General features: G+C 35.9%; 1 protein-coding gene across 1 annotated transcript in view; it reads left to right on the top strand.

The window, feature by feature from the left end:
- The window catches only part of CDIN1 (CDAN1 interacting nuclease 1), a 232,270-nt gene that overhangs the window by 45,617 nt on the left and 163,009 nt on the right, over window positions 1-23,644 (top strand). Inside the window, exons 2-5 of the mRNA XM_061157626.1 lie at window positions 12,072-12,117; window positions 13,008-13,072; window positions 19,904-19,964; window positions 23,271-23,343. Of these exons, the coding sequence (XP_061013609.1) occupies window positions 12,072-12,117; window positions 13,008-13,072; window positions 19,904-19,964; window positions 23,271-23,343 (245 nt within the window). The remainder of the gene's footprint in view (window positions 1-12,071; window positions 12,118-13,007; window positions 13,073-19,903; window positions 19,965-23,270; window positions 23,344-23,644) is intronic.

The following is a 23,644-nucleotide window of genomic DNA, read 5'->3' as shown; positions in this document are numbered from 1 at the left end:
AATCTAAATTTTGGAGTTGTAGAACTGATAAGAATCACAGAACTTTCAAGGTGAAAATGGGCTCTAAAGTCATGGAATCTGTATACAAATGGTGAAACTGAGACTTCAAGATATTAAATGATTTTTTTCCAATTAGAATTTAAGCACCTCAGGAATAAAGACAATTCCTACCATGCTTCCTTAACAGTACAACTTTTGATGTTCCCTATTGTTTAAAAAAAAAACTGTGGAATACGTAAAAATGTCCATGAGAAATTTGTAAGAGAAAAGTAGTATTCCAAAGGGCTAACAAATGGTCCTAAATCAGGGGAAGTGCACACTGCCTGGAAAAAGAATCACTTTCCACATTGTAAGATTATATAAAATTTGCATTTGTAGTAAAAAGAACTCATTGAGAAGTAAAATTCAGAATTTTGATCTCTTACTCATTTTATCTTTGGTGGTGAAAAGTGGGAACTTGGGGGTTGGGGTCCACTGCTGATATAATTTGTGTTCTAGTATATTTTGCTTTTTGATTTGTGTTTTAATTTATATACATTGGTCACAGAAACATTATGATTACTGAAATAATAAAACTGTACTGAAAATATGATATTCTCATCTATTAAGATTACATAGCTAAGTAATCCTCCACTAAGTCCTGCTTGTAGCACAACTTATTTTTTCCTTGATTTACAGGTACCTGATGTAAAATAATCCTTTGTGTAACTTTGGGCAGTGATTTCATCTCTATGACCTTTACTTTTGTCATTTTTAAAATGAGAGGGTTGGCCTTGGTCTATGTCTCTTAAAGAATTCCCTTTGTTAAAATAGCTTGATTTAATAGTGTAAATTACTGCAATGAGGTCGGCTAAGGCAAGAAGCATGTCTTTGGTGTTTGGTGGTGAGGAAGTCTCTGTGTATCTTTGTTTTAGTTAATAAGTGAGGGTAGAAGTGAGATTGCCATTGGGTGGAGGCTGAATAGGATTTACTGAACAAAGACCCCCAGACAAAAACATTTGGTAATGAACAGAAACAGTGGACAGTAGTATGAACCTTAGGCAGGTTGAGGCTTAAGAAGAGAGAAGCATTCTCGGAAGTAAATGAAGAATAGCCAGAGGAGAGGAAAGGATGGAAAATAGACTAGAAAATACTTCATGCAGAGGTGGAAGAAAGTTGAGTTTTAACCAACATGGGCAGGATTATAAATATTTTCACACATAGGCTGCTGTTATCAGATTCAGTTCAGTTCAGTCACTCAGTCATGTCCAACTCTTTGCGACCCCATGGACTGCAGCACGCCAGGCCTCCCTGTCCATCACCAACTCCCTGAGTTTACCCAAACTCCTCTCCATTGAGTCGGTGATGCCATTCAATCATCTCATCCTCTGTTGTCCCCTTCTCCTCCCGCCTTCAATCTTTCCCAGCATTGGGGTCTTTTCAAATGAATTAGCTCTTCGCAGCAGGTGGCAAAGTATTGGGAGTTTCAGCTTCAACATCAGTCCCTCCAATAGTCCAAGGGACTCTGAAGAGTCTTCTCCAACACCACAGTTCAAAAACATCAATTCTTCAGCGCTCAGCTTTCTTCACAGTCCAGCTCTCACATCCATACACGACCACTGGAAAAACCATAGCCTTGACCAAACAGACCTTTGTTGGCAAAGTAATGTCTCTGCATTTTAATATGCTATCTAGGTTGGTCATAACTTTCCTTCCAAGGAGTAAGCGTCTTTTAAATTTCATGGCTGCAGTCACCATCTGCAGTGATTTTGGAGCCCCAAAAAATAAAGTCTGCCACTGTTTCCACTGTTTCCCCATCTATTTGCCATGAAGTGATGGGACTGGATGCCATGGTCTTAGTTTTCTGAATGTTGAGCTTTAAGCCAACTTTTTCACTCTCCTCTTTCACTTTCATCAAGAGGCTCTTTAGTTCTTCACTTTCTGCCATAAGGGTGGTGTCATCTGCATATCTGAGGTTATTGATATTTCTCCCAACAGTCTTGATTCCAGCTTGTGCTTCATCCAGCCCAGCGTTTCTCATGATGTACTCTGCATATAAGTTAAATAAGCAGGGTGACAATATACAGCCTTGACGTACTCCTTTTCCTATTTGGAACCAGTCTGTTGTTCCATGTCCAGTTGTAACTGTTAATTCCTGACCTACGTACAGATTTCTCAAGAGGCAGGTGAGGTGGTCTGGTATTCCCATCTCTTTCAGAATTTTCCACAGTTTATTGTGATCCACACAGTTGAAGGCTTTGGCGTAGTCAATAAAGCAGAAATAGATGTTTTTCTGGAACTCTCACTTTTTTGATGATCCAGCGGATGTTGGTAATTTGATCTCTGGTTCCTCTGCCTTTTCTAAAACCAGCTTGAACATTTGGAAGTTCATGGTTCACATATTGTTGAAGCCTGTCTTGGAGAATTTTGAGCATTACTTTACTAGCGTGTGAGATGAGTGCAGTTGTGTTATCAGATTATGTATAGTTAACTTTCTCTTTCTCTTTTACTCTTTCTGGCAATGATAATAAAATTACCACAGATTTAAGGATTTCTAATTATGTAGTTTTAGCTGACTTATTAAAGAATGAAATCAGAATAAATCATTATAGGAAGAAAGAATCAATAAGCATTTTGTACAGGGCTTCCTTGGTGGCTCAGACAGTAAAAAATTTGCCTGCAGTGTGGGAGACCCAGGTTCAAACCCTGGGTCAAGAAGATCCTTTGGAGAAGGGCATGGCAACTCACTCCAGTATTCTTTCCTGGAGAATTCCATGGACAGAGGAACCTGGTGGGCTGCAGTCTATGGGATCACAAAGAGTTGGACACAGCTGAGCTACCAACACTATACTGTGCTGTATCTGTTATATTGCGTTGAAGTCATTGGGATTGCTTTAGAATAAGATGACCCAATATCTGGTCTTGGAAACAGAATTAAGCGTCTTTCACCTGGGCTGCTGCTTCTTTAACTTGTTTATGTTATGGCTCATTCTAAAAAGTTAAGACCCAAATTAAATTAGAAATGAAAAAAGTATAGATACTTAAGCCTCTAATTAAATAAGAACATTTAGAATAGGGCAGGACTTAGAGCAGGAAAAAAAACTTAGATCAATTTATCTGGCTTCTTTTCAGTTCTTTTCATTATTCTTCTCCTACTTATTTAATTTTATTATGAAATATAACATACATAGAGTAGAGAATCGTATAATGAACTCTGAATCTACCCCTGTTTATATTTGTTTCAGATGCTTTTTACTTTTACAGAAATGAAATATTCTGATGGTATCAACAGTTTATAGCCTTTAAGATTTTTATTTAAAAAAAAAATTGTATGACACTTTGATTTCTTTCCTCTTCTCCTTCACCTGAGGTAACCATTATCCTGAGTTTAGTGTTCTAGCCTTGTGTATTTCTTTTACTATATCCATAAACAGTCCATGAGCAAAAAGGTAATTATATTTTGCTGTTCTTATATTATATATAAATGGTAACAAATATGTGTTTAATTCTATAGCATGCTTTTTTTTGGTAAATGTTTTTGAAATATAATCCATGTTGATACCTGATAGAGTGAGAAAGCACTATTTTTGCTTTTCAGAATTTATTAACTATTTCTGACATGATTCTTCTTCCTGAGTTTTAAGATAAATTTATCACATTCCACCAGAAAATTAGTGAATTTGGTTGCATTTTAATTAAAATCATAGATTAATGTGTAGAGAATTAACACTTTAATTAATACTATCTTTTTACTCTTGGAATTTTCTTTGTGAAAATATCTTACCTCTTCGTCAGGAACTCTTTTGTACTCTTCAGTGAGGTTTTATGATTTTCTTCAAAGATTTTACACATTTTTGTTAAATATATGTCAGTACTTTATGGTTTTTTTATTATTGTGAATGAGGTCCATTTTTCTATTCCATTTGCTAATTTAATTTACTGTTTTGTAAGAATTTTATTTCCTTTTTATATTAATCTTATATCTAGTTACCTTTCTGAGATGTCATATTAGTGTTTAAAACCTTTGTTTATAGATTCTCTTGTTTCTAAGCCTTCTCTTTTTCAAATAGTGAGGCTTTGATTTGTTTCTTCCCTTTCTGATTCTCTTATTTCTTTTCCCCTTTTATTTTCTGGGCTCTTCAGTTTGCTAGAACTTCCTAGAATAAAATAAGTGTATTTTCTTCCCCTTATATTTAATTAATGCAGTATATTTCCCACAACTGTTGAAATGCACTATTGTCATTGCTCAATTTTATGTTTTGTTGTTGTTGTTTCCATTGTGATTTCTTATTTAATTTGTTGGTTAGTTAGTAATGCATTAAATTTTTAAAATAAGGGGTTGGGGGACTAACGGTTTAATCCTTGAATTCTAACTTAATTACCTTTTCAGCAGATATAGTCTAGCCAAGTCCTGAACACAGCCTTTGACAGTTTCATAGAGCTGGAGGACAAGGTTTAGAGATCTTGGACCTAGGGTCTACCAGACGTGGGAACTCTTGCAAATGCCCTAGCCATTGAGCTGTTGTTGTATAGTCGCTCAGCTGTGTCCGACTCTTTGTGACCAGATGGACTGCAGCATGCCAGACTTCCCTGTCCTTGACTATCTCACAGAATTTGCTCAGATTCATGTCTGTTGAATCAGTGATGCCATCCAACCATCTCATTCTCTTTCTTAGGTATTGGGGGCCCCCCTAAAAGACTATATCCTAGGAGTTAATGTGCACTGGAAGTAAAAGGGCTCTACCTTACTGTATTTTACCTTCAAATTTACCTCACTGGCCTAAAAATTTAATACGTGTAATTGGACAACGGTGATCCTAGACTCCTCGTGCTCCCAGAATCAAATCAGAGTCCCCTCTGGAGAAACTTAATCATTTCCATATTCATATTTTTCATAAAGCAGTTTTTCACATAGTATGGCACATCATGGGAGATACTCAGCCACATAAGGAGACATGACAACATAAATGGAGGCCAGTGAAAACTATAGAAATAAACTTATCAGGGCTTTGGAGGTTAGAACTACCTAAACAGAATTTTTATAATTGTAGCTTATTCAAGATGTTAAAAAAGAAGATTGAAAGTCTGTAGGGAACTTACTTGAAAAAGAATCAAATAGAGTATCTACAAACACAGTAATTGAAATTGGATGGGTTTAACTCAATGGATGTATTTAATAGCAAGATAGACATTACAGAAGAGAGAAATAGTGAACTGGAGGATAGATAAGGGGAAAATACCCATAATGTAACACAGAATAATGAAAAGATATAAAATATGAAGAGAGAATAAGAGATGGAGCTTACAGTAGGGAGGGCTAACACAGACTCATTTGAAGTCTTGGGCAGGAGAGAAAAAGTGTTAAACCAGGTTTGAAACAATAATTGCCATGTACTTAAGAAGTCCAACAAACTGTAAGCAGGAGTTTACTAAATGCCAGAGTTAAAACTCCTAATAAGTGAAGTTTTTTAAAAAAAAATCTTAAAACCAGATAGAGACATAAGATACATTATGATTGAAAGACCAGAATTTGACATCACAACACATCTGCATTGATTGAATTATTAGAAGAAAGTTATTGCAGATGGAAAAGGAAGGAAGGGCAATGAAATGCTATATATGTGAGTATATCAGAATGAACAGAAACTTTATAAAATAACAACAGTGTCTTGTGAATTTTAAGATGTATGTAGAATTAAAACAATGTCAGTAATATCCTATATGTCAGAATGGAATAAGTATAGATAGTATTGTAAAGTTTTTGTATTTTCCAGGCAGCAGTTAATCACCATGTTTAACTTGGGTATGTGTTTATGCAGGATAATTATTAATGGTATAAGAGTATATAACTTCCAAGTTGACAGGAAAAATAATGAAGAATAAATACTAAATCACTTTAAAAGAATACAAAAAAAAAGAGTGTATGGTGACTAAGAAGATTAGCTTTCAGTAAGATATAAACTTAAACCTAAATATATTAGAACATACTTTAAATGTGCAGACTTTGTCAATAGTAAATCAAATCAATGTGGTATCTGTGCGAAGATAAACATATAAATCAGTGGAACAGATTAGAGAGTCCCAAAATAGACCCTTAGATATTTGGTTTCCTCATAGGCAACATGATAGTTCATGGGTAAATGGTGTGTGACCAATTGGATATGTGTACAAAAATAATAAAAGCAAAATGTGACTCCTATCTCAGTTCATTAAATTTAACTCAAGATAGATCATCAACCTAATATTCTTAAGCTTCTAAAAGAAAACATACAAAATTATCTTCATGACTGTGAATAGACAAAGATGTCTTAGAAAAGACACACAGCACACACAAAAGGTAACAATAATAAAGAATTGCTACATTGGACTTCATCAAAATTAAAAATTTCAGCACTGCAGAAAACACTAGAAAGAAAATGGAAATACAAGCCACTGAAGGTGTGACAAGGATGTTTAGCATTGGGAACTCTCATTTAGTGTTGGCAGGAGCTGAAAATTGTTACAAATACTTTGAAAAATTGTTTGACAATATCTACTAAAGCTAGAGATTTGCATATCAGATGGTCCAGAATTCTACTCCACATTTGTACCCATCAGAAATGTGTACACACATGCCCCAGAAAACATGCAGAAATGTTCACAGCGGCATCATTCTCATTGCAAAAGACTAGAAACAGTTCAGAGGTTCATCAATTGAATAGATAAATGTGGAGTATACTTAGACAATAGAATATGCCATACAGCAATGAAAATGAATTAGCTACACTTAAAATTAACTAGAGTCACTCACATAGACATATTGAGTAAAAGAAGACAGATGTAAAAAAATACACACTGTGTTAAAGATCAGATTCATCTGGAGAGAGAAAAGGTGGCAATCAGACAGAATACCTTTTCGGATCCCAGGAGTATTCTATTTGGTCATCAAAGTGGTTATGTGGTTTTGTCTTATTCACAATAAAAATGATTTTTAAAAGATTAATGTGTAATGGAATAGATAAATGTTAATATTTTATGTAATGAAGGTATGTTACCAAAGTACATTTAAAACACAGTTTTTGAAATTTTATTTTTGTGTATAGACACACACACGTACACACCAGACACAGAATAAAAAACACGGGAACACAGACAGATGTCTATAGATTTTACACAGAATATGTACTATTTATAAATAGAAAACTTCATTAAATATTATATAATGAAGTTACCACGTCTGGAGGGTGTTGTCCTCTGTAGAGAAGATTGATTGGGTTTGAACCTGTTTTGTTCAGGGAAGGATTTAAAGCTGTTTTGTATGTAGTAAATAGCACTTGGGCAAAAGACACATTTGCAGTCACATAGAGACACTTCAGGCAATGGTGTGGTTGTTATTAATAACAAAATACACCTTAGCTGCAGGAAGAATAATGAAAATTACCCAATAATTTTTTAATCATTGACTCTTTCCTTTAGGAGCTTTTTTTTTTTAATGTAGTTAATTAAAGTAAGGCTGTGATTTAAGTTTTTTTTTTTTTTTTTTTTTTAAAGTACTGTTGTCTAAAGCTGTGGGATTTGATCAGAACTCTTTATCTCCTGTGGCTTCAATATTCTGTCCCAAAGCAACAATGCCCACCTTTAAGGGTTGCTTGGAGGGTAATGTAACATAAATGCTTAACCTTAAGCAAAGGGTGTTAGCACACACTAGAAGGCAGATTAGGATGGGGATTAAGGGCTTGAGTTCTGAAATCAGAACTGGATTTTGATATCCAGTTCTTCCACTTACCTAGGTCTTTAATTGTATACTTCCCTTAACTTCTCTTCCTCCGTTTCCGTCTTTAAAATAAGAACAACAATAGTACCTACTTTAGAGGCTTGCCCTGAGGGTATAATAAAAGGTAGTGTAGTGTGTAGCACAAACTAGCTTGTTGATGTAACTCTTACCTCTTGCTATAGATGGAGCTGTTTTGCATATGGCTTACATTAACCTACCAGCAAAATTAGTTAAGTGCCTGGCAGAGTAACTACTTTTTTCATATATATAAAATATAAGTGGGCTTCCCTGGTGGCTCAGATGGTAAAGATCTGCCTGCAGTGCAGGAGACCCAAGTTCAATTCTTGGGTCAGGAAGATCCTCTGGAGAAGAGAATGGCAACCCACTCCAGTATTCTTGCCTGGAGAATTCCATGGACAGAGGAGACTGGTGGGCCACAGTCTATGAGTTTGCGAAGAGTTGGACACAACCGAGGTAACTAACGTAAAACATAAGTTTGTTGTTGTTTAGTCACTAAGTCACGTCCAGCTCTTTTTTTGAGACCCCATGGACTGTAGCCCACCAAGCTCCTCTGTCCTTGGGATTTCTCAGGCGAGAAGACTGGAGTGGGTTGCCATTCCCTTCTTTAGGGTATCTTCCCAACTCAGGGATCAAACCTGCGTCTCCTGCACTGGCAGGAGGATTCTTTACCACTGAGCCACCAGGGAAGCCCGTGACGGGGGATAGGGCATTGCTTTTTTGGAAAACCTTCCTTGACTAGTACTAAGTCACTGACCACACAGAGCCCGTGTTTTAGTTGTATTCTTTCACCGGTTTAGAGAGGTTGTACTGTACCATGTGAGGCCTGCAAGCCTAAGACTTTGTTGGAATATCTTACTTTATCATCCTTAGTTTGATTTACTGCTTCCTGAGTTCCAGAAATAACATTGATCTTGTTTAGAGGATTTCAAGCCTATTAGAGTAGAGACACTGATGTGTCCTAGGTTCTAGAGCAAAAGGAGATTGAAAGTTAAATAAAAACATTTCTTTCTTTATGGTCTTTTTTGAAGGTTAGGCTCTTGAGCAAAGGAAGAATTTATAATAATGTGTAGTATCATGTTCCTTAAGGTTCTGCTTGTTTTAGGTCTCCCTGGGATTGTCAAAACTTCCATTCAACCCCCTGATGTCATTTTCTTTAATGTCCTTCAGCTTACTGAGCGTCTTAGCTGGATGGGTCTGGAGTTAAATACAATATGGGGCCCTGGTTTGTTGCCTCATAAGTACCTGGCATTTGAAGTCTTAAATGCAGTATGAAATGAGGGTAAACAGTACCCCGTCAGTGTTTAAATTCTGTGAGGAAAAGTCACTCACACACAGCAATTTGTGATCTCTAGGCACATCAGTTTAGTGACACAGTGACAGAGGAACAATTTTAAGGAAGCTCAGTACAGTAGCTGCCAGTTAGAAAGAGAATTACAGAGTGTAAAAATGGACAGCCCCTTCTGAGTATTGCATCTTGTGCAGGTGCCGTCATGATGGAGCACCCTGCCGCCATGCCCTTCTTCCGTCACGTCTCCTGCTTCCTGGGCACGTAGGAAATAGAAACCTTCCCTCCCTCCCTCTCCTCCCCTCTCTTTCCTTCCTTCCTGCTTTCCTCCTTCTTTCCCTTCCACCTCCCTTCTGCCTCCCTCCCTCCCTCCCCTCCTTCCTTCCTTCCTTCAAAACAAGACGTGATAATACTCAAAAGAAGTGTGGAAGGCAGTCACTTCACTTTATGTTCTTGAGCAGCTCAGCAGTGTCCTCAGGGACCCAAGGTCTTTGCATCTTCTGGTGCATTGTCCTCGGTGTGTTGACTTTGTCCTCTTACTTGTTTCCCCATTGCTGCAATATGACTTATGCTGCTCCATAAGCCATTTGTCACACAACTCAGACAAGGTTTTACAGAGAGCCTGTGTAGGAGTCCACTCAGCACTCTTCTTTTTTCAGACACCTGCATGGTGAGGAGCTTAATCTGGAAGCATAGTGTGGGGGAAAAATAGACAAAATTATCCTTGAAGAGACTTCATAATCCATCTTGGGCATGTGTGCAAATTAAGTGATTGCATTTTTTAATATGTAAATTGAAAACACTTGTATCCTAAGTGGCATGTATATGTTCCAAAGCCAATACCGTCTTGAAATATATGAAGAGTCAGGGTGTGATTTATTTCACTTAATCCCTAAAAAATATGTGAGTGCTTGATAATATTTTAATTTTTACTTTTTTTGCATGTGTATGTAGAAAGTTTCCTCTAAATCAGTTCCTGTCTACTTTAAATGTTTTATTTTGGAGGCATGTTTTCCCATACGCATGACCTCAGGACACTGTGGATGTGCAATGAAAACTACTGATAGGACTGACTGTGATATTCAAGATAAGCCTTTCAGTTCACAAAACCATCTCCTCTCTTTTTTCTTAGCTAGAAACCATATTCTTTGTGAAATCAACCAAGGGAATGTTGAATTTATACTGTAACTAACCCTCTTGGCCACTGAGAAAATGCATTGCTTCATAGGCTATGTCTGTGACTTTAGATGAATTGAATTACAAGCTGTTTGAAGATGGTTTCCTGGTTGAAGACATTATCTTGCCCTCAGTTTTGACGATGCTCTCAACTCTTGATGAACTTCTCACTTCTCACTTCGACTTGTTTGTTCCTGGGCTTATTCCTCCAGCTGTCTGTTGGTCTTCCCTTTCTGAGCATCTACAATTATATTTTTGTTTTATTCAGTTTAGTTTCTTCCTTATTTGTCATTGGTCCCTGACTTGCCTGTTACATGCACATTTATTTCCATCATATTGTTTGACACAGACACTGACATTTTGCCCTCCATTAATTGGTTAAGATAAATATATTTTGCTGTGCGATGAGGAGTGCTCTATTTATTGTACATAAATACCTAACATAGTGACTTTTTCAGTCGTTTATAATGATTTGGGCTTAATTTCGCCTTTTTTTTTTTTTTCATGAGACGGTTGTCAACAACCTTACTAGGCTCTGTGATTTGCATGTGAAGCTCAGGGAAGCCAAGCACAATAGGAAGATATTATACAGAAAACTGGCTCTTTCAAAGGTGGCTCCCATTTTTAAAGAGACATTGAAAAAAATTGGACTATAATGAATTTGTAATTTTATTCAATCATTTCTCAGTACTTTTGGAGTTATCAAAACAGTCCTTTAGTAATTATTGATTTTCCTTGATAAACATTTATGGCATCTTTTTTGTAAAAAAAAAACATATTCTTTTGTAATCTAATAAGAGTGGAAAGGGGTTAGAAACCCAACCTATAATGATATGCAAGAGATGACAATACTGACAGTGAGTAAAGAAATATGGTGTCATTGTGTGTATTTCATACTCTCTAAACTACCTGTGATGAGCTTAAGCAGTTTCATTCATGAATAGAAAAACTTTAATTATTCACCGTCCTTTGGTGTACTATACAAGTCGAATTATTAGCATTGTAATTTGTTTGGATACCTTCTAGTAGGAAAATGTATCAGAAATAACTAATCATTTGCAACATATGATAAGGCAACTCTATCTACAGAGGGCAATCAGAAAGAATAGCAGTGGGCTATTGATTGCTTTTTAGACAAGGAAAAACAAAAATCTGTTCCATTTCTAAATGTTAACAATTGTGAGAGGAAAATCCCCACCTGGAGAGGATGTTTTCCAGGTTGCTTCGCCGCCAGGTGTTTGACATTGTGTGGAGTCTTAGATGAATCAGGCTTACGGCAGTCTTAGGGAACCCTGTCCTCAAGGACTCCGCTTCCTGCTGTGAAGGCTTCTCTATTCAAAGCAGGCCCGTGTCGGTGGGAATGTTCCAGTGATCTCTGTGCGAAGCGCAAAGTTTTCTCCCCCGATGAATCTGAGAGAGCTACAGAAGAGGACACCTGCCTGCTAACAAAATAAATTTCAGAATGTTGCCAGTGGATAAATTGCATGTTTTCTCCTGTTTATGGGATTTAAGTCTCATCATTTATCAGTGGGAATAAACTGTGCCACCTTGGGTCCTTTTCAACATACCTGCATGCTACAGACATGATTTACAGTCATTCTGAAGTTTAAGAAAATCCGAATCATATGATGGTTTGCTTTGAGACCGTCCGTATTTCCCCCTTTCCCTTTCTCCCTCTCCTTGACCTAGCAGCAGGAAGCCTTTGTTTGAGGTGTTCATCTGGAACAACTTTTCCACACTTGTTTTCATGTTCTGTTAGATGGCAGGGCAGCAGGCCTACCTTTGAAGCTCCTTTCTCTTTTGTTTCTTTGCCGTGCACTCCAGTAATTAACTTTGTCCTTCTTTTATTTGTTCCAGTCAATCGCAGGCCACTCTGCTGAGCATCTTCTCCCAGGAGTACCAGGTTAGAAGTTTTCTCCTTTGTGAGGGTTGACAGGTGCCTAATTGAATGATGAATGTCCCTTTATTTCTTTGTAATTGAACTGCCAGCTCTCTGATTGGGTTGGAGGATGTTCTCCTTTCCACATCAAGCACCGCCTGCGTCTCAGTGGAGGCCTGCCAAGCCTACCCATCCATCTGTCTAATAACATCTAGCCTTTGCTTATTTGGTGGACCTGTAATAAATTATGCTAAACCATTATTATTCTGACAATAATCATTTCCCCGTGTTGCGTGGTTCCATGTGCTAAATGTTTGCTGACTTGCACTGTCAGTGCCGCTTTCCATTGCTGACAGAGATGATGATAAATGACCATCGCTGGAGTGGCAGAAGGCAAGAGAGGCAGAAAATGGAGTCATTTATCATGAGACGACAGGTGTCAGTCAAGTGGCAAGTCTCTATGGAATTACTTTTTGTAGTTTTCAAATAAGTTGTTTTTAAGCAATGTTCTTCCTGGTTAAAAATGGCAATTGGATTGTAAAACTAGACTGCAGAGGACTTAGATGGAATTGAATTGAGGGAAAATTAATACAAAGGTTGAAAGAGGGAACAAGTTTTTCTCTGCCCTCTACAACCCTAAGCAAACTTATTTAGATTCAATTACTATGACCCTGTTGGCTTTTACATATATACTGTACCTTGCGGTACAGACTGGAGACATCCCAGCCATGCAATAGAGATTAAAATGCATAGGTTCATAGAGTAGAAGGGAAAAAATATCTGCTGCCGCCCAAATCCCCAAACTATTATTCAGTTTGCCCTTTTTGTTAGACATGGGGATCAAGAAATATGTCATTTTTGTTCTTGAACCTGATCTGTGACTCAACATAAAGATCTTTTTTATTTTGTTTCAGAAACACATTAAGAGAACACATGCCAAACATCATACTTCAGAAGCGATTGAAAGTTATTACCAGAGGTATGACCTGCCTGCCCCACTAGAGGGTATCATAATACCTATTAATTGTAATAATAATTATGAATAAATTAGATTAATAAATTGATTTTCCATAAAACATTCCAAGACATTTTGTTTTAAGTCTGTTATTTAAGACATAAAGTATATATATTTTTAATTTCTCAAATACTATGTTATATAGATATAAAGAATATGGTGAGACTATCTTAATTTACATGTGTGTGAAATCTTTACTATGTAAGAAAAAGTTACAATATTAGAAAATCCCCATTGGATGCTTGAAAGTTACTGTAAGTGCATATCTTATATAGGTGCATATGTTCATGCATACATATGTCTATGTGTATATGTGAATGTTCTCAAGCCAATTTTTATTTCTCATGTAAATCAGCAAGTTGAAAAATATATTAGAAAGTAAGATTGAATTTTGGTACAGTTGTATTTTGCATTGTAGGTATTGGTTAGCCATTTTAGAAATGCAAAAGAAAGATATATATCAAGTGAGGACATATGGAGATATATAATAATGTACAACTGTCAGATTTTAAGAGGGGTTTATATTTTAAAAGGAAATCTTTTCATTTCAGCCTAATTTATTATAGTTCCCAGCCTTTCTTGTTCTGAAACAAAAAGAGTCTTTAAAATAGCTCCTTTTAAAAAAAAAATTAAAAATTTTTATCTTTGTAATATGAGTGAATAACTTATAATGGTAAATAATAATGGTTTGAATTAGAAATTGTTGGTTGCTTTCTGAAGTATTTTAGGGACATATTGGAAAGGAAAACTGTTTGAAATATAGTCTAAAATTGTTATACTTAAGAGTGACAGAGCAATCTTTCTATGGTGAGAATGATACCACTCACTTTAGATGAATGATTTTTATGCATGAAAATTCTATGAATTAAGTGAATATACAGATAAAATACTGGAATTATGTTTCTGTAAAGCCATATTTTTAAAGAATTGAGAAATGTTTATTGAAAAGTTATTCAAGTTAGGTTTTGAAAAAAGTATTCACTATGCCAAATGTGGTAAAGATATGTTCTGTTTTGAGTGGAACTGTCTGTTAAAGAAATATACATGCATACACACCATACCTGCAGGCCACCCCCACCGCCCCACACATACTTTTATGTCTCAGAGAATTACTCTCCAAGAAGTGTTTGTAAAGTTTGAATTGACTTATTCAAAAGTCATAATCTCCTCAGTGAAATTAACATCTAAATTGAAGTCATCACCTAAATCATACATATAAAATTGAGAACGGCCCATAAAATGCCATGAAACCAGCAACTGCTTTGGCAACCAGACCCTCCACAGAAAGACTGAAAAGTGATTCATGTGTCAAAAAGTATATTCTTATATAAAACTTATAGTCTTAGGCTTTCATATAAAAGTATGGCTCTATATCCAGACTTTAAGGCCCTGTTAACATCAACAAAGGAGAACAGAGCATTTTCTAGAAATTTGGAGATCTGCTAACAGGCCATGGGGCTGCCCTCTAATAATAATAATTTTTTTTTTCATTGTATAAAGTCTGTTTTAATTAGATGATTCCTAAGATCTCTAAATACTACTTTAAAAAAAGTTAGGTTCATTAAAGAGTATATTTGTTTTCTAAAGTATGAACATACTTTATTGGGTTATCTGGATAGTTTAGGTCAGAAACAAAAATCTTTCCTTTAAGTATGGTTACTCAAGGAACAGTTGACTGGGTAATAATGAAAATGAAGAAACATATTTGTGTTTCTTTAAATTTAGTTAAATATAAGAATCTCAATTTTGTGGAGTCACAATGTTTGAAACACAAACTTGAAGTTAGGCTGCAATGGACAGACTAATAGGAAAGCAGTCTGACTTGTTTCTCACTTTATTACCTTACTTCCTTACTTTTTGCCCCACACCTTGTACTTGGAGACAGGCTTTGTTGTTACCTTTCAGATGATTTGACCTCATAGGCCTCTTCTTCTAAATGTGCAGGTTGAATGTCTCTGTATCCTGTGTGGTAAATTGGCCCAAAAAGATTTTTGTTTTCCAGCTGATTAGCATAAAGCAAAATTATATCAAAACATGCTTATTAAGCAGTTTGACAATCTTAACAACTTACTTTTTTTAATAAAAGTAATACTTGCCTATTGTGAAAATTAAGCATATGTGTAATGGTATAAAAAAGAAATGAATGAATTGCCTGTAATTGTGGCATCCATAGATAACCACTGGTATTTTTCTTCTCGGTCTTCTGTCAATCCATTTTTACATAGATGAGGTCATACTATATATGCAGCTGTGAATTCTGAACTTTATACTTGGAAAAATGTTGTGTAACATAGTATTGTTTTGAAGAAAGCTTTTTGTAAACATTTTGATACATCATCATATGAAGGTATCAAAGTTCATTGAAATATTCTTCTGTCGTACATATGTTTCCAATTTTCTGATATAAATAATGCTGTGATAAATATTATGGTGCTTAAGTCTTTGCATTTTGGATTAGTTTCTCAATATTTCTGTAGATGGAATTACTGGTGCAAATAATGAACACATAAGATTTTATTGTAATGTAATATAAACTAGAAATAATGTAATTACAACCTAGAAAGGTTGTAATGTTTTCATTTCTACTAGCAGTATCAGAGAATTCCTGTGTCTCTGTATTCTTGCCGGTATTGAGATGATCTCAATTCAGAATTTGAAGTCTGTATTTAAAACCATATAGTCCACAATGTGATTGCATTGTGGTCAACTGAAATTTCAAATTATCCAGACACCAGTAGAAAATATTTTCCCTTTGAATTACTGAGAAAATATCCTCAATTCTTCATGTTGTGCGTATATAGACACAGCTTGAGTGTTCATATTGAAAACAGCTTTCTATTCTTTCCTACTGTAATGATGGTATTTTAGTTCTAAACAGGAAACATACTTGGTAAAATTTATTTAGATTTCTCTAGATCAGTGCACACGGGCACTGATCAATGCACGTGTGGGTGCGCGTGCGCGCGCGCGCACACACACACACACACACACACACACACACACACACACACACACTCAGAGCTTGGTCAGATTTGCATATTTCCTCATCAGTAGCAAAGTTTAGAAACATTGTTTCTCATCTCCTCCCTTCTCTCAACACATACTGTCCAAGGGGCCCCCTTCATTAGCTTTGAAGAATCAGACCAACTAGATTTTATTCAGGTGTTCACAGGAGAAAAAAGGTTAGTTCAAATATGATATTGACATCAAATGATACAAATAGTTTCTGAAAATTTGAACCACTTTTTTGTTTAATTAGCATTGTTTTCTTTGCACTCAATGTGTTGGGACCCTAACCCTACTGTGCCAGGAACCAAGTATAAGGACCATAAGTACCTGTCCTCAGCTACTTTGTTCCCTGGGAAAATAGCTGCAGACATGGAGATGGGTTCCAGAGATTTTTTGATATAGAATCAACAAAGGTGGTGTTCAGATGTAAGCTTAGTGAAGAATTTTGGTAGTTTTTGAAGTTTTACCATAATAGTTGTTATAAAAATATTAAAGATTACTTTGCCTTATGTTTAAAATCAGTACATATTGTTTTTAATCTTAGATGCTAACAGATCTTTCACACTAAAAAAATGTCATAAAATGGACCTTCTGTGAAGGTCTTTTAAGGATGGTTTCACCTACAAGTTATACATTTGTTAGTCCTCCTGTGGCAAACTGAAGGATGACATTTAGTCTGTGTCATCTATTGCTTTTTTTTTTTTTTTTAATTTATTTATTTTTTCAGTGGGTTTTGTCATACATTGACATGAATCAGCGATAGATTTACACATATTCCCCATCCCGATCCCCCCTCCCACCTCCCTCTCCACCCGATTCCTCTGGGTCTTCCCAGTGCACCAGGCCCGAGCACTTGTCTCATGCATCCCACCTGGGCTGGTGATCTGTTTCACCATAGATAATATACATGCTGTTCTTTCGAAACATCCCACCCTCACCTTCTCCCACAGAGTTCAAAAGTCTGTTCTGTATTTCTGTGTCTCTTTTTCTGTTTTGCATATAGGGTTGTCGTTACCATCTTTCTAAATTCCATATACATGTGTCAGTATGCTGTAATGTTCTTTATCTTTCTGGCTTACTTCACTCTGTATAATGGGCTCCAGTTTCATCCATCTCATTAGAACTGGTTCAAATGAATTCTTTTTAACGGCTGAGTAATATTCCATGGTGTATATGTACCACAGCTTCCTTATCCATTCATCTGCTGATGGGCATCTAGGTTGCTTCCATGTCCTGGCTATTATAAACAGTGCTGCGATGAACATTGGGGTGCACGTGTCTCTTTCTATTGCTTTTTGACCAGCTCCTATTTCTTTAAACTTAATGGAAGTATCCTATTGGTTATTACCAGGATAGTGATGGATGCAGCATTATATAAACCATATAATTTGGATTTAAGATGCAGTTTTCTGGCACAGGCAGTGATCTGGGATCTAGCTGTCCTCTTTCATTCTTTCCAGATCAACCTCTAAGAGGTTCTGCTCTGGCGGCACTGGAGCCTTTCCTGGTCCTCAGACAGCCCAGGCCTGTTCCTGACATTTGCACCTACTGTTCTCTTGTTCAGAATATTCTTCCTCTGATGGCTTGCTGCTTTCCTTTTTGTCTGTTTCTACTTCAGTGTCACTTCCTTAGAGAGGGTCTTCCTGACCAGCCCATCTAATTTATATTGTGAAAGTGTTAGTCACTCAGTCATGTCCAACTCTTGGCAACCCAGGCTCCTCTGTCCATGGAATTCTCCAGGCAAGAATGCTGGAGTGGGTTGCCATTCCCTTCTCCAGGGAAATCCTCCCAACCCAGGAATCAAATCTGCGTCTCCTGCATCACAGGCAGATTCTTTACCATCTGAGCCACCAGGGAAACCCAACTTACATTGTAGCATATGTCATTATTTTATATATTTGTTTCTCTGTCTTTTTCTTCTCTGTCTTTCCACTGAGGTATAATCTCAGTGATGGTAAGAGCTAAAGTTTTGCTCCCTGCTGCTTCTTCAGAACCTGGAATAAGGTCTGACAACTAGTCAGCTCTCAAAATGTTTGTGGGATAAGTGAATGTTAAGTGGAGAGTTGTAAAGATATCCTATTATAGGCTTAAATACCCTGACCCAGAATCAGAATGCTTAATGGATTAGTTAAGCATCTGGTTAGTTGCTCCAATTTGATGGAACTGATTGGTTGTTTCTTGAGCAGGCCTATCAGTGCAATGGAAATTCTGTAAGTTGATTGTGAAGGTCTTAGCTGACCTATTTCCCAAGGATCTTTCTCTCAACCACACTTGCTTTGTTTGTTTTTATTTTTGTTTTGTTTTTCCTTTGATCTTGAAATGAAAGTACTTATTTCCCAGTTAGATTCCTGAACAATTTATTTAAGGAAGAGCCAACAGATGAAAATGGATTTATTAAAATTACTTTGAAGTTATAATGATTCCGAGCCTTTTACCCACCTTAAATAATTTGATTTTATTCCACTTTGTTTGTGGGAAATTATACATCTTTATAAACATACATGTAAAATAGTATAATTTAATTTAGTATTTTCTCCTGGCAGTTAAAAAGAAGACCTCATCTGTTGACTTTGATTTTAACTATCGAACAAATGTCATTAATTTATTCAATCAAACAGTACACTGTAGAGAAAATGTTCATACTTAATTCTATTTTCTTGTCTAAAATGTTTTTAGTTATTTAATTACTCATTTATTAAAGGAAAAATATGTATTACAATATAATTACCTATTATAAGCCAAGAACTGTGCTACACATAATAAACTGAATAAAATGAAAGTTTTCTACCCTCATGAGGCTTTCAGCCGTATAATTGGGATGTGTCTGAGGTGGACGAGTAACTCAGCAGATACAGTGTTCTGGGCTAAGCGGTGGAGAGATGAACAGGGCGCTCCTCGACTGCACATTGAGGGACACTTCACATAGTCCTGGTTGTGGTGGATGGAAAAGGTGATGTACAAGGTGGATTATGAGTTATCCAGGTGAAAGGTCAGAGTGGGATACAGTGACTAGAGATGAGGCTGGCTGAAGAGAGTAGGTAGGAACCAGATTACAAAGAACCTTACAAGAATTTTTAAGTGATTATAATTTAATTTTGAGATTTTGTGTGGGGCTTTTGAAATGTTTTAAGAAGGAGAATGGTACATTCAAATTTTTGTTTTAAAAAAATCAGTCTGGCCACCACGTCTGGGATGAATTTGGGGACTTTTTTGTTTGTTTGTTTTTGTAGTGTTAGGAGATGAGGAGAGCTAGAGGTAGTGACAGAAATCTAGAGCAGATAAGATGATGGCTTGTGTTGCCTGTTAAAGGGTTGGTGACCCACTGATGAAAAGTTTGTTCCATTCTTTTTCCCTAATCAGGTGCCAGCCAACCCTGTGAACTAAAAGTAAATCAAAAGATGGTATGCTTGCATGGATTCTTTTTTCATGAGTAAACTTACTTCCTTCCCATGAAGTGGTTATGGTATAGACAATGCCAGGGTAATAGGGTTAGTTCTTTTCAAAGTCACCTCTCTGTTCACCTTACACGTTAGGAGGAAAAAACAAGGAAGATGGGTATGCTCAGACCTCCTGCCCCCAACTTCACTTAGTTAATTGCCAGTGGTTTTGAGGTAAGCTGTTTTTGTTATTCTTTTCCCTTCAGTGCTTTCCTGTGACAGTAGCATACTTTAACTAGAGCTGAGTGTGGCATTTGCCCAGGAAAAACATGTACACACAGGGGATGCTGACAAGTCTATGCTGGCCTTTTCTTGTCACTGACTTACCACTTGGCTTTGTCTTATCTAGGTATCTGAATGGAGTGGGGGAAAATGGAGCTGCCCCAGTGCTCCTAGAGCTAGCCAATGAGGTAATGTTATTGTTGTTATTTTATTTAAACCTACATAAAACCTAAGGGGCCTGTGTAGAGTGGCTCTGCTTAGAATTATAATTAACCTTAAAAAAAAAAAAAAGATTTTGAGGTGCAGCAGACATTTAAATTGTTCCCTGGTCTCTTTGTACTTTTAATAATTGGACCGAGAGCTTCATGTATTAATAAATCAGTTAACTTAATTAGTCTGTTTCTTTTAAAATAAATGAGTAAACAGCTTCTTGATTTTTTATTTTGTGGGAAATTTCAACCAAACAGCTCAGGACTTGCTCTTCTTTAGATGTGTTGTCTTAATTTAGTGTGAGAAATACCTGTGTCAAGTACAGAGATGTATGGCAAGAAACCCATGCTGTTACAAAAACGAGGAGAGAAATTGTGTACCTAAAGATGTAGCATTTACTTGACTCATTTTTGTTGTTAGCAAACTTTTATTATATTAAAAGATACATGCCTTCTAGAAGTCTTTCTTTATATGGAGAAGCATACTGTTCTTATTAACACTAAGGATGAAGTTATTTATTGAACTTATTTGTTAACTCTTATCTGCTTCTGTTTGGGGAAACAAATAATAGTCTTACATTTAAAAAAGGAAACCCTAAAGACTTCCCATGAATGAAGAAGCTGTAAAAAGTTCATAATAGTTGCAGAGAGCACACCGAAAAAATAAAATATTTAATTCCTAAACTTTAAAATATTTATTCACCGTAATAAGAGCAATACAATATTTAGTCTGACTTGGAACTGCTTATGCAAACCTCATAGGGATGGAATGAAATGTACACTGTTTTCATGTTGCATTATAATAGAAAACACAGAAGCAGGGCAGAAAATGTGTGTTTGCATTAAAGATGACTCGGTACTGTGAGCATTAACCGTTGCAGTAGCAGCAAGTGCTCCATGTAAGGATGGCTTCCCTCACAGCTTCTGTCTGCTATGTACCTCCACAGTCAGCCATTGAACATTACCTATCAGTTTCTAGCAGGTTTTAATAGTCTAGGCAATGTCTACACAATCTGATAGGATAGTTAACATACAGAATGGATGTCTCTCCTCCTCCTAGCAAAGCATGTTTTTTTATTCTTTTTTTAATTTCTAGAGCAGGATGGTTTTTAAATGTCTCCAGACTTGAGTCGATTCTGTTAGCAACTTAAGATACCTGAGGTATAACTTATTCAGACTTTAGTGATTGCCCTTTATAAAAAAGAAGAGTGTTCTTTATGGGAAAAAAAAAAGCATCCCTGATATAGCATCTAGAAGGAGTGTGATGCAAAGGTGATAGTCATTTTTATAGATGATTATATTGATGGCATAAGTTTTATATAGTAGCATTTTGTATTCATTTGAATTTTTAATGGATATTTCTGTTTAGCTTAGCTTATTTAGCTGACCTTAACTTCCATCTTCTAGTAATATGGAAAATTTTAACCCACTGACACATTTTCTCCATATCAATAAATCTGTTATTTACCATGAATATATAGCAATGTTTAACCAAAGGAAATAAATCACTGTTTAAAGATGTTTCCTCTCCTTTGGCTGCAGATTAGTACAGAAATGATAGCATTTTCTGAGAGATTGCTAATGCGTTAGGAAAATTTGGGGATGACCAGTACGAGATTAGGCCTTCTAAACAACCAAGCTGCCATTTTTATATGATAGTTAATATCTAAATGACATATGCTCGCATCTGGTGACAATTGATGTGATGGTAATAGTTTATGAGTAATATATATTTAATCAGTAGAAACTGTAAAAATCGATGAGAAATATATAACATTGGTACATTATAGTGTGCAGCAACTCTTAAATAAGAGCACTGTATTATTGTTGATTTGGAAAGTAAGGACTCTATGTGGTCATCACTGATTTTATAAATGTCTTAATACTTATTTTCCTATTGCAAGGCTAAAAATGAACATTTGAGAAAATCTTACTTTGTTAGTAATAATAAGATCAGTCATTCTGTTCTCTCCACACAAATATTTTCAAGTGAGATTTGAAGCACTATGAATTGTACTTACATGCTAAATTCTGACATGAAGCATGATGGCCCTATTTCAGAGAAAGATGGACACATGATTAATATGAAAATTAGGGAGATGCAAGTACCTGAACTAATAAGGTAGTCCTTATTCAGGCTGGACTACCTTCAGTAATTTCACCATTTTTCATGTGTCAGCTCTGATGTGGGTTACTAGGAATAAGCAGCTTCGTGGAAAGCATTTCTTTCTACTTGGGGAATTTAAGGGCATCCAAGTACATACATATTTGAAAAAACTGTTCATACAAATGAAGCCAGCCTTTTTGTCTAGTTACTAAATCAAGATAAAATTTTGGTATGAGTATGGGACTTGAAAGCCTGTCAGGAAAAAAATCATGGTGATAATACTTGAGATAACACTTGCTATCTTAACACCTAAGATGAAAAGACTTATTTGGGGGGGAGCATTACTATTCTGGAAAAACACAGGCCTATTTTCTGGTGAAATTAAAACAATGGTTATAAGGGATCTGTGAACTAAAAAAACGATAGTAGGTTTCCAGAAGAGTAGATGCATTTTTAATGAAAATGACTGTTGGATTGAGTATCCCCTGTTTTCTGTTTGAGCCTTTGTAGAAAAGTTACCTCCCTGGCTTCTATATTAGCTAAGTAACATTTCAGATAAACTAAAAAATGGTTAGCTTACAGTACAAGTATTACATTGTTGTTTCTTATTATTAATATCTCTACAATCTAGCTATTTTCAAGATATTTTATATATAAGAACTTGACTGGAATTTCAGTTGTCTTTGTCTTTATCAACTAAAATGAGTAAAATCCATATTTTCGATGGCTAAGGACATTTAATTCAGTTTCTGAAAACAGCCACTAACAAAAGGGATATTTACTTGAAATTACATTCAAAACAATGTAGTTATAGATAGTTGAAAAGAAAGAAGGACAGCTAGAATAAAAAAGTAGTATTGGCCTACCAGTAGAAAAAATAAAGGAGTGGTGGAAAAAGCCCATTCACTGTTTTAGATGAATATGTACTAATTTCAAAGTCCATTCTTTTTCTCTAGTATTATATTGAATAATTTGACCTGTTTATTCTTTTCAACACCATAGATCATCATACTTGTTATAATGTTATTATGAGAGAAGCCTTCACGAGAAGGAAAGATTTTAATGAATGATGCTTGTTGTGGTTGATTAAAATTGACTTAATCTTCAGTGTTGACAAAATATTGGAATATCAACAGCCTGCACAACTTGACAGTTTTAATTTTCTATTTCTTTTTTAGGTGGAGTATGCACCCTCATTAATGGCTCGGATCATACTGGAAAGGTTTCTACAAGAGCATGAGGAAGCTCCACGTGAGTTACCTTTTTTCTAATGGTACTCTTTTCCTCCCTGCCCCCAATTTAAAATAATTTACACAGCATTTCAAGTCACTTAATGAGAGCCAGATTCCAAAACAGCTATCATGAACAGTTAATGACAATTAAATGCAATATAAAGGACCACCCACAACTTAAATACTCTTCAGAATAATGTTTTCTTCTTTGTCTAAATTCGACACTCACTCTCCATTCAGCAAAATAGACAATGTGTATCAAAGTCAAAAATTGATTCATCTTTCATATATAGAACAAGATACATCATTTAAAAAACCAC

Source organism: Dama dama, chromosome 12 (genome assembly GCF_033118175.1).
Source record: "Dama dama isolate Ldn47 chromosome 12, ASM3311817v1, whole genome shotgun sequence".
NCBI classification, from domain to species: domain Eukaryota; kingdom Metazoa; phylum Chordata; class Mammalia; order Artiodactyla; family Cervidae; genus Dama; species Dama dama.
Note: the sequence above shows the minus strand (reverse complement) of the source record. Positions and strands in the feature narration are given on the sequence as shown.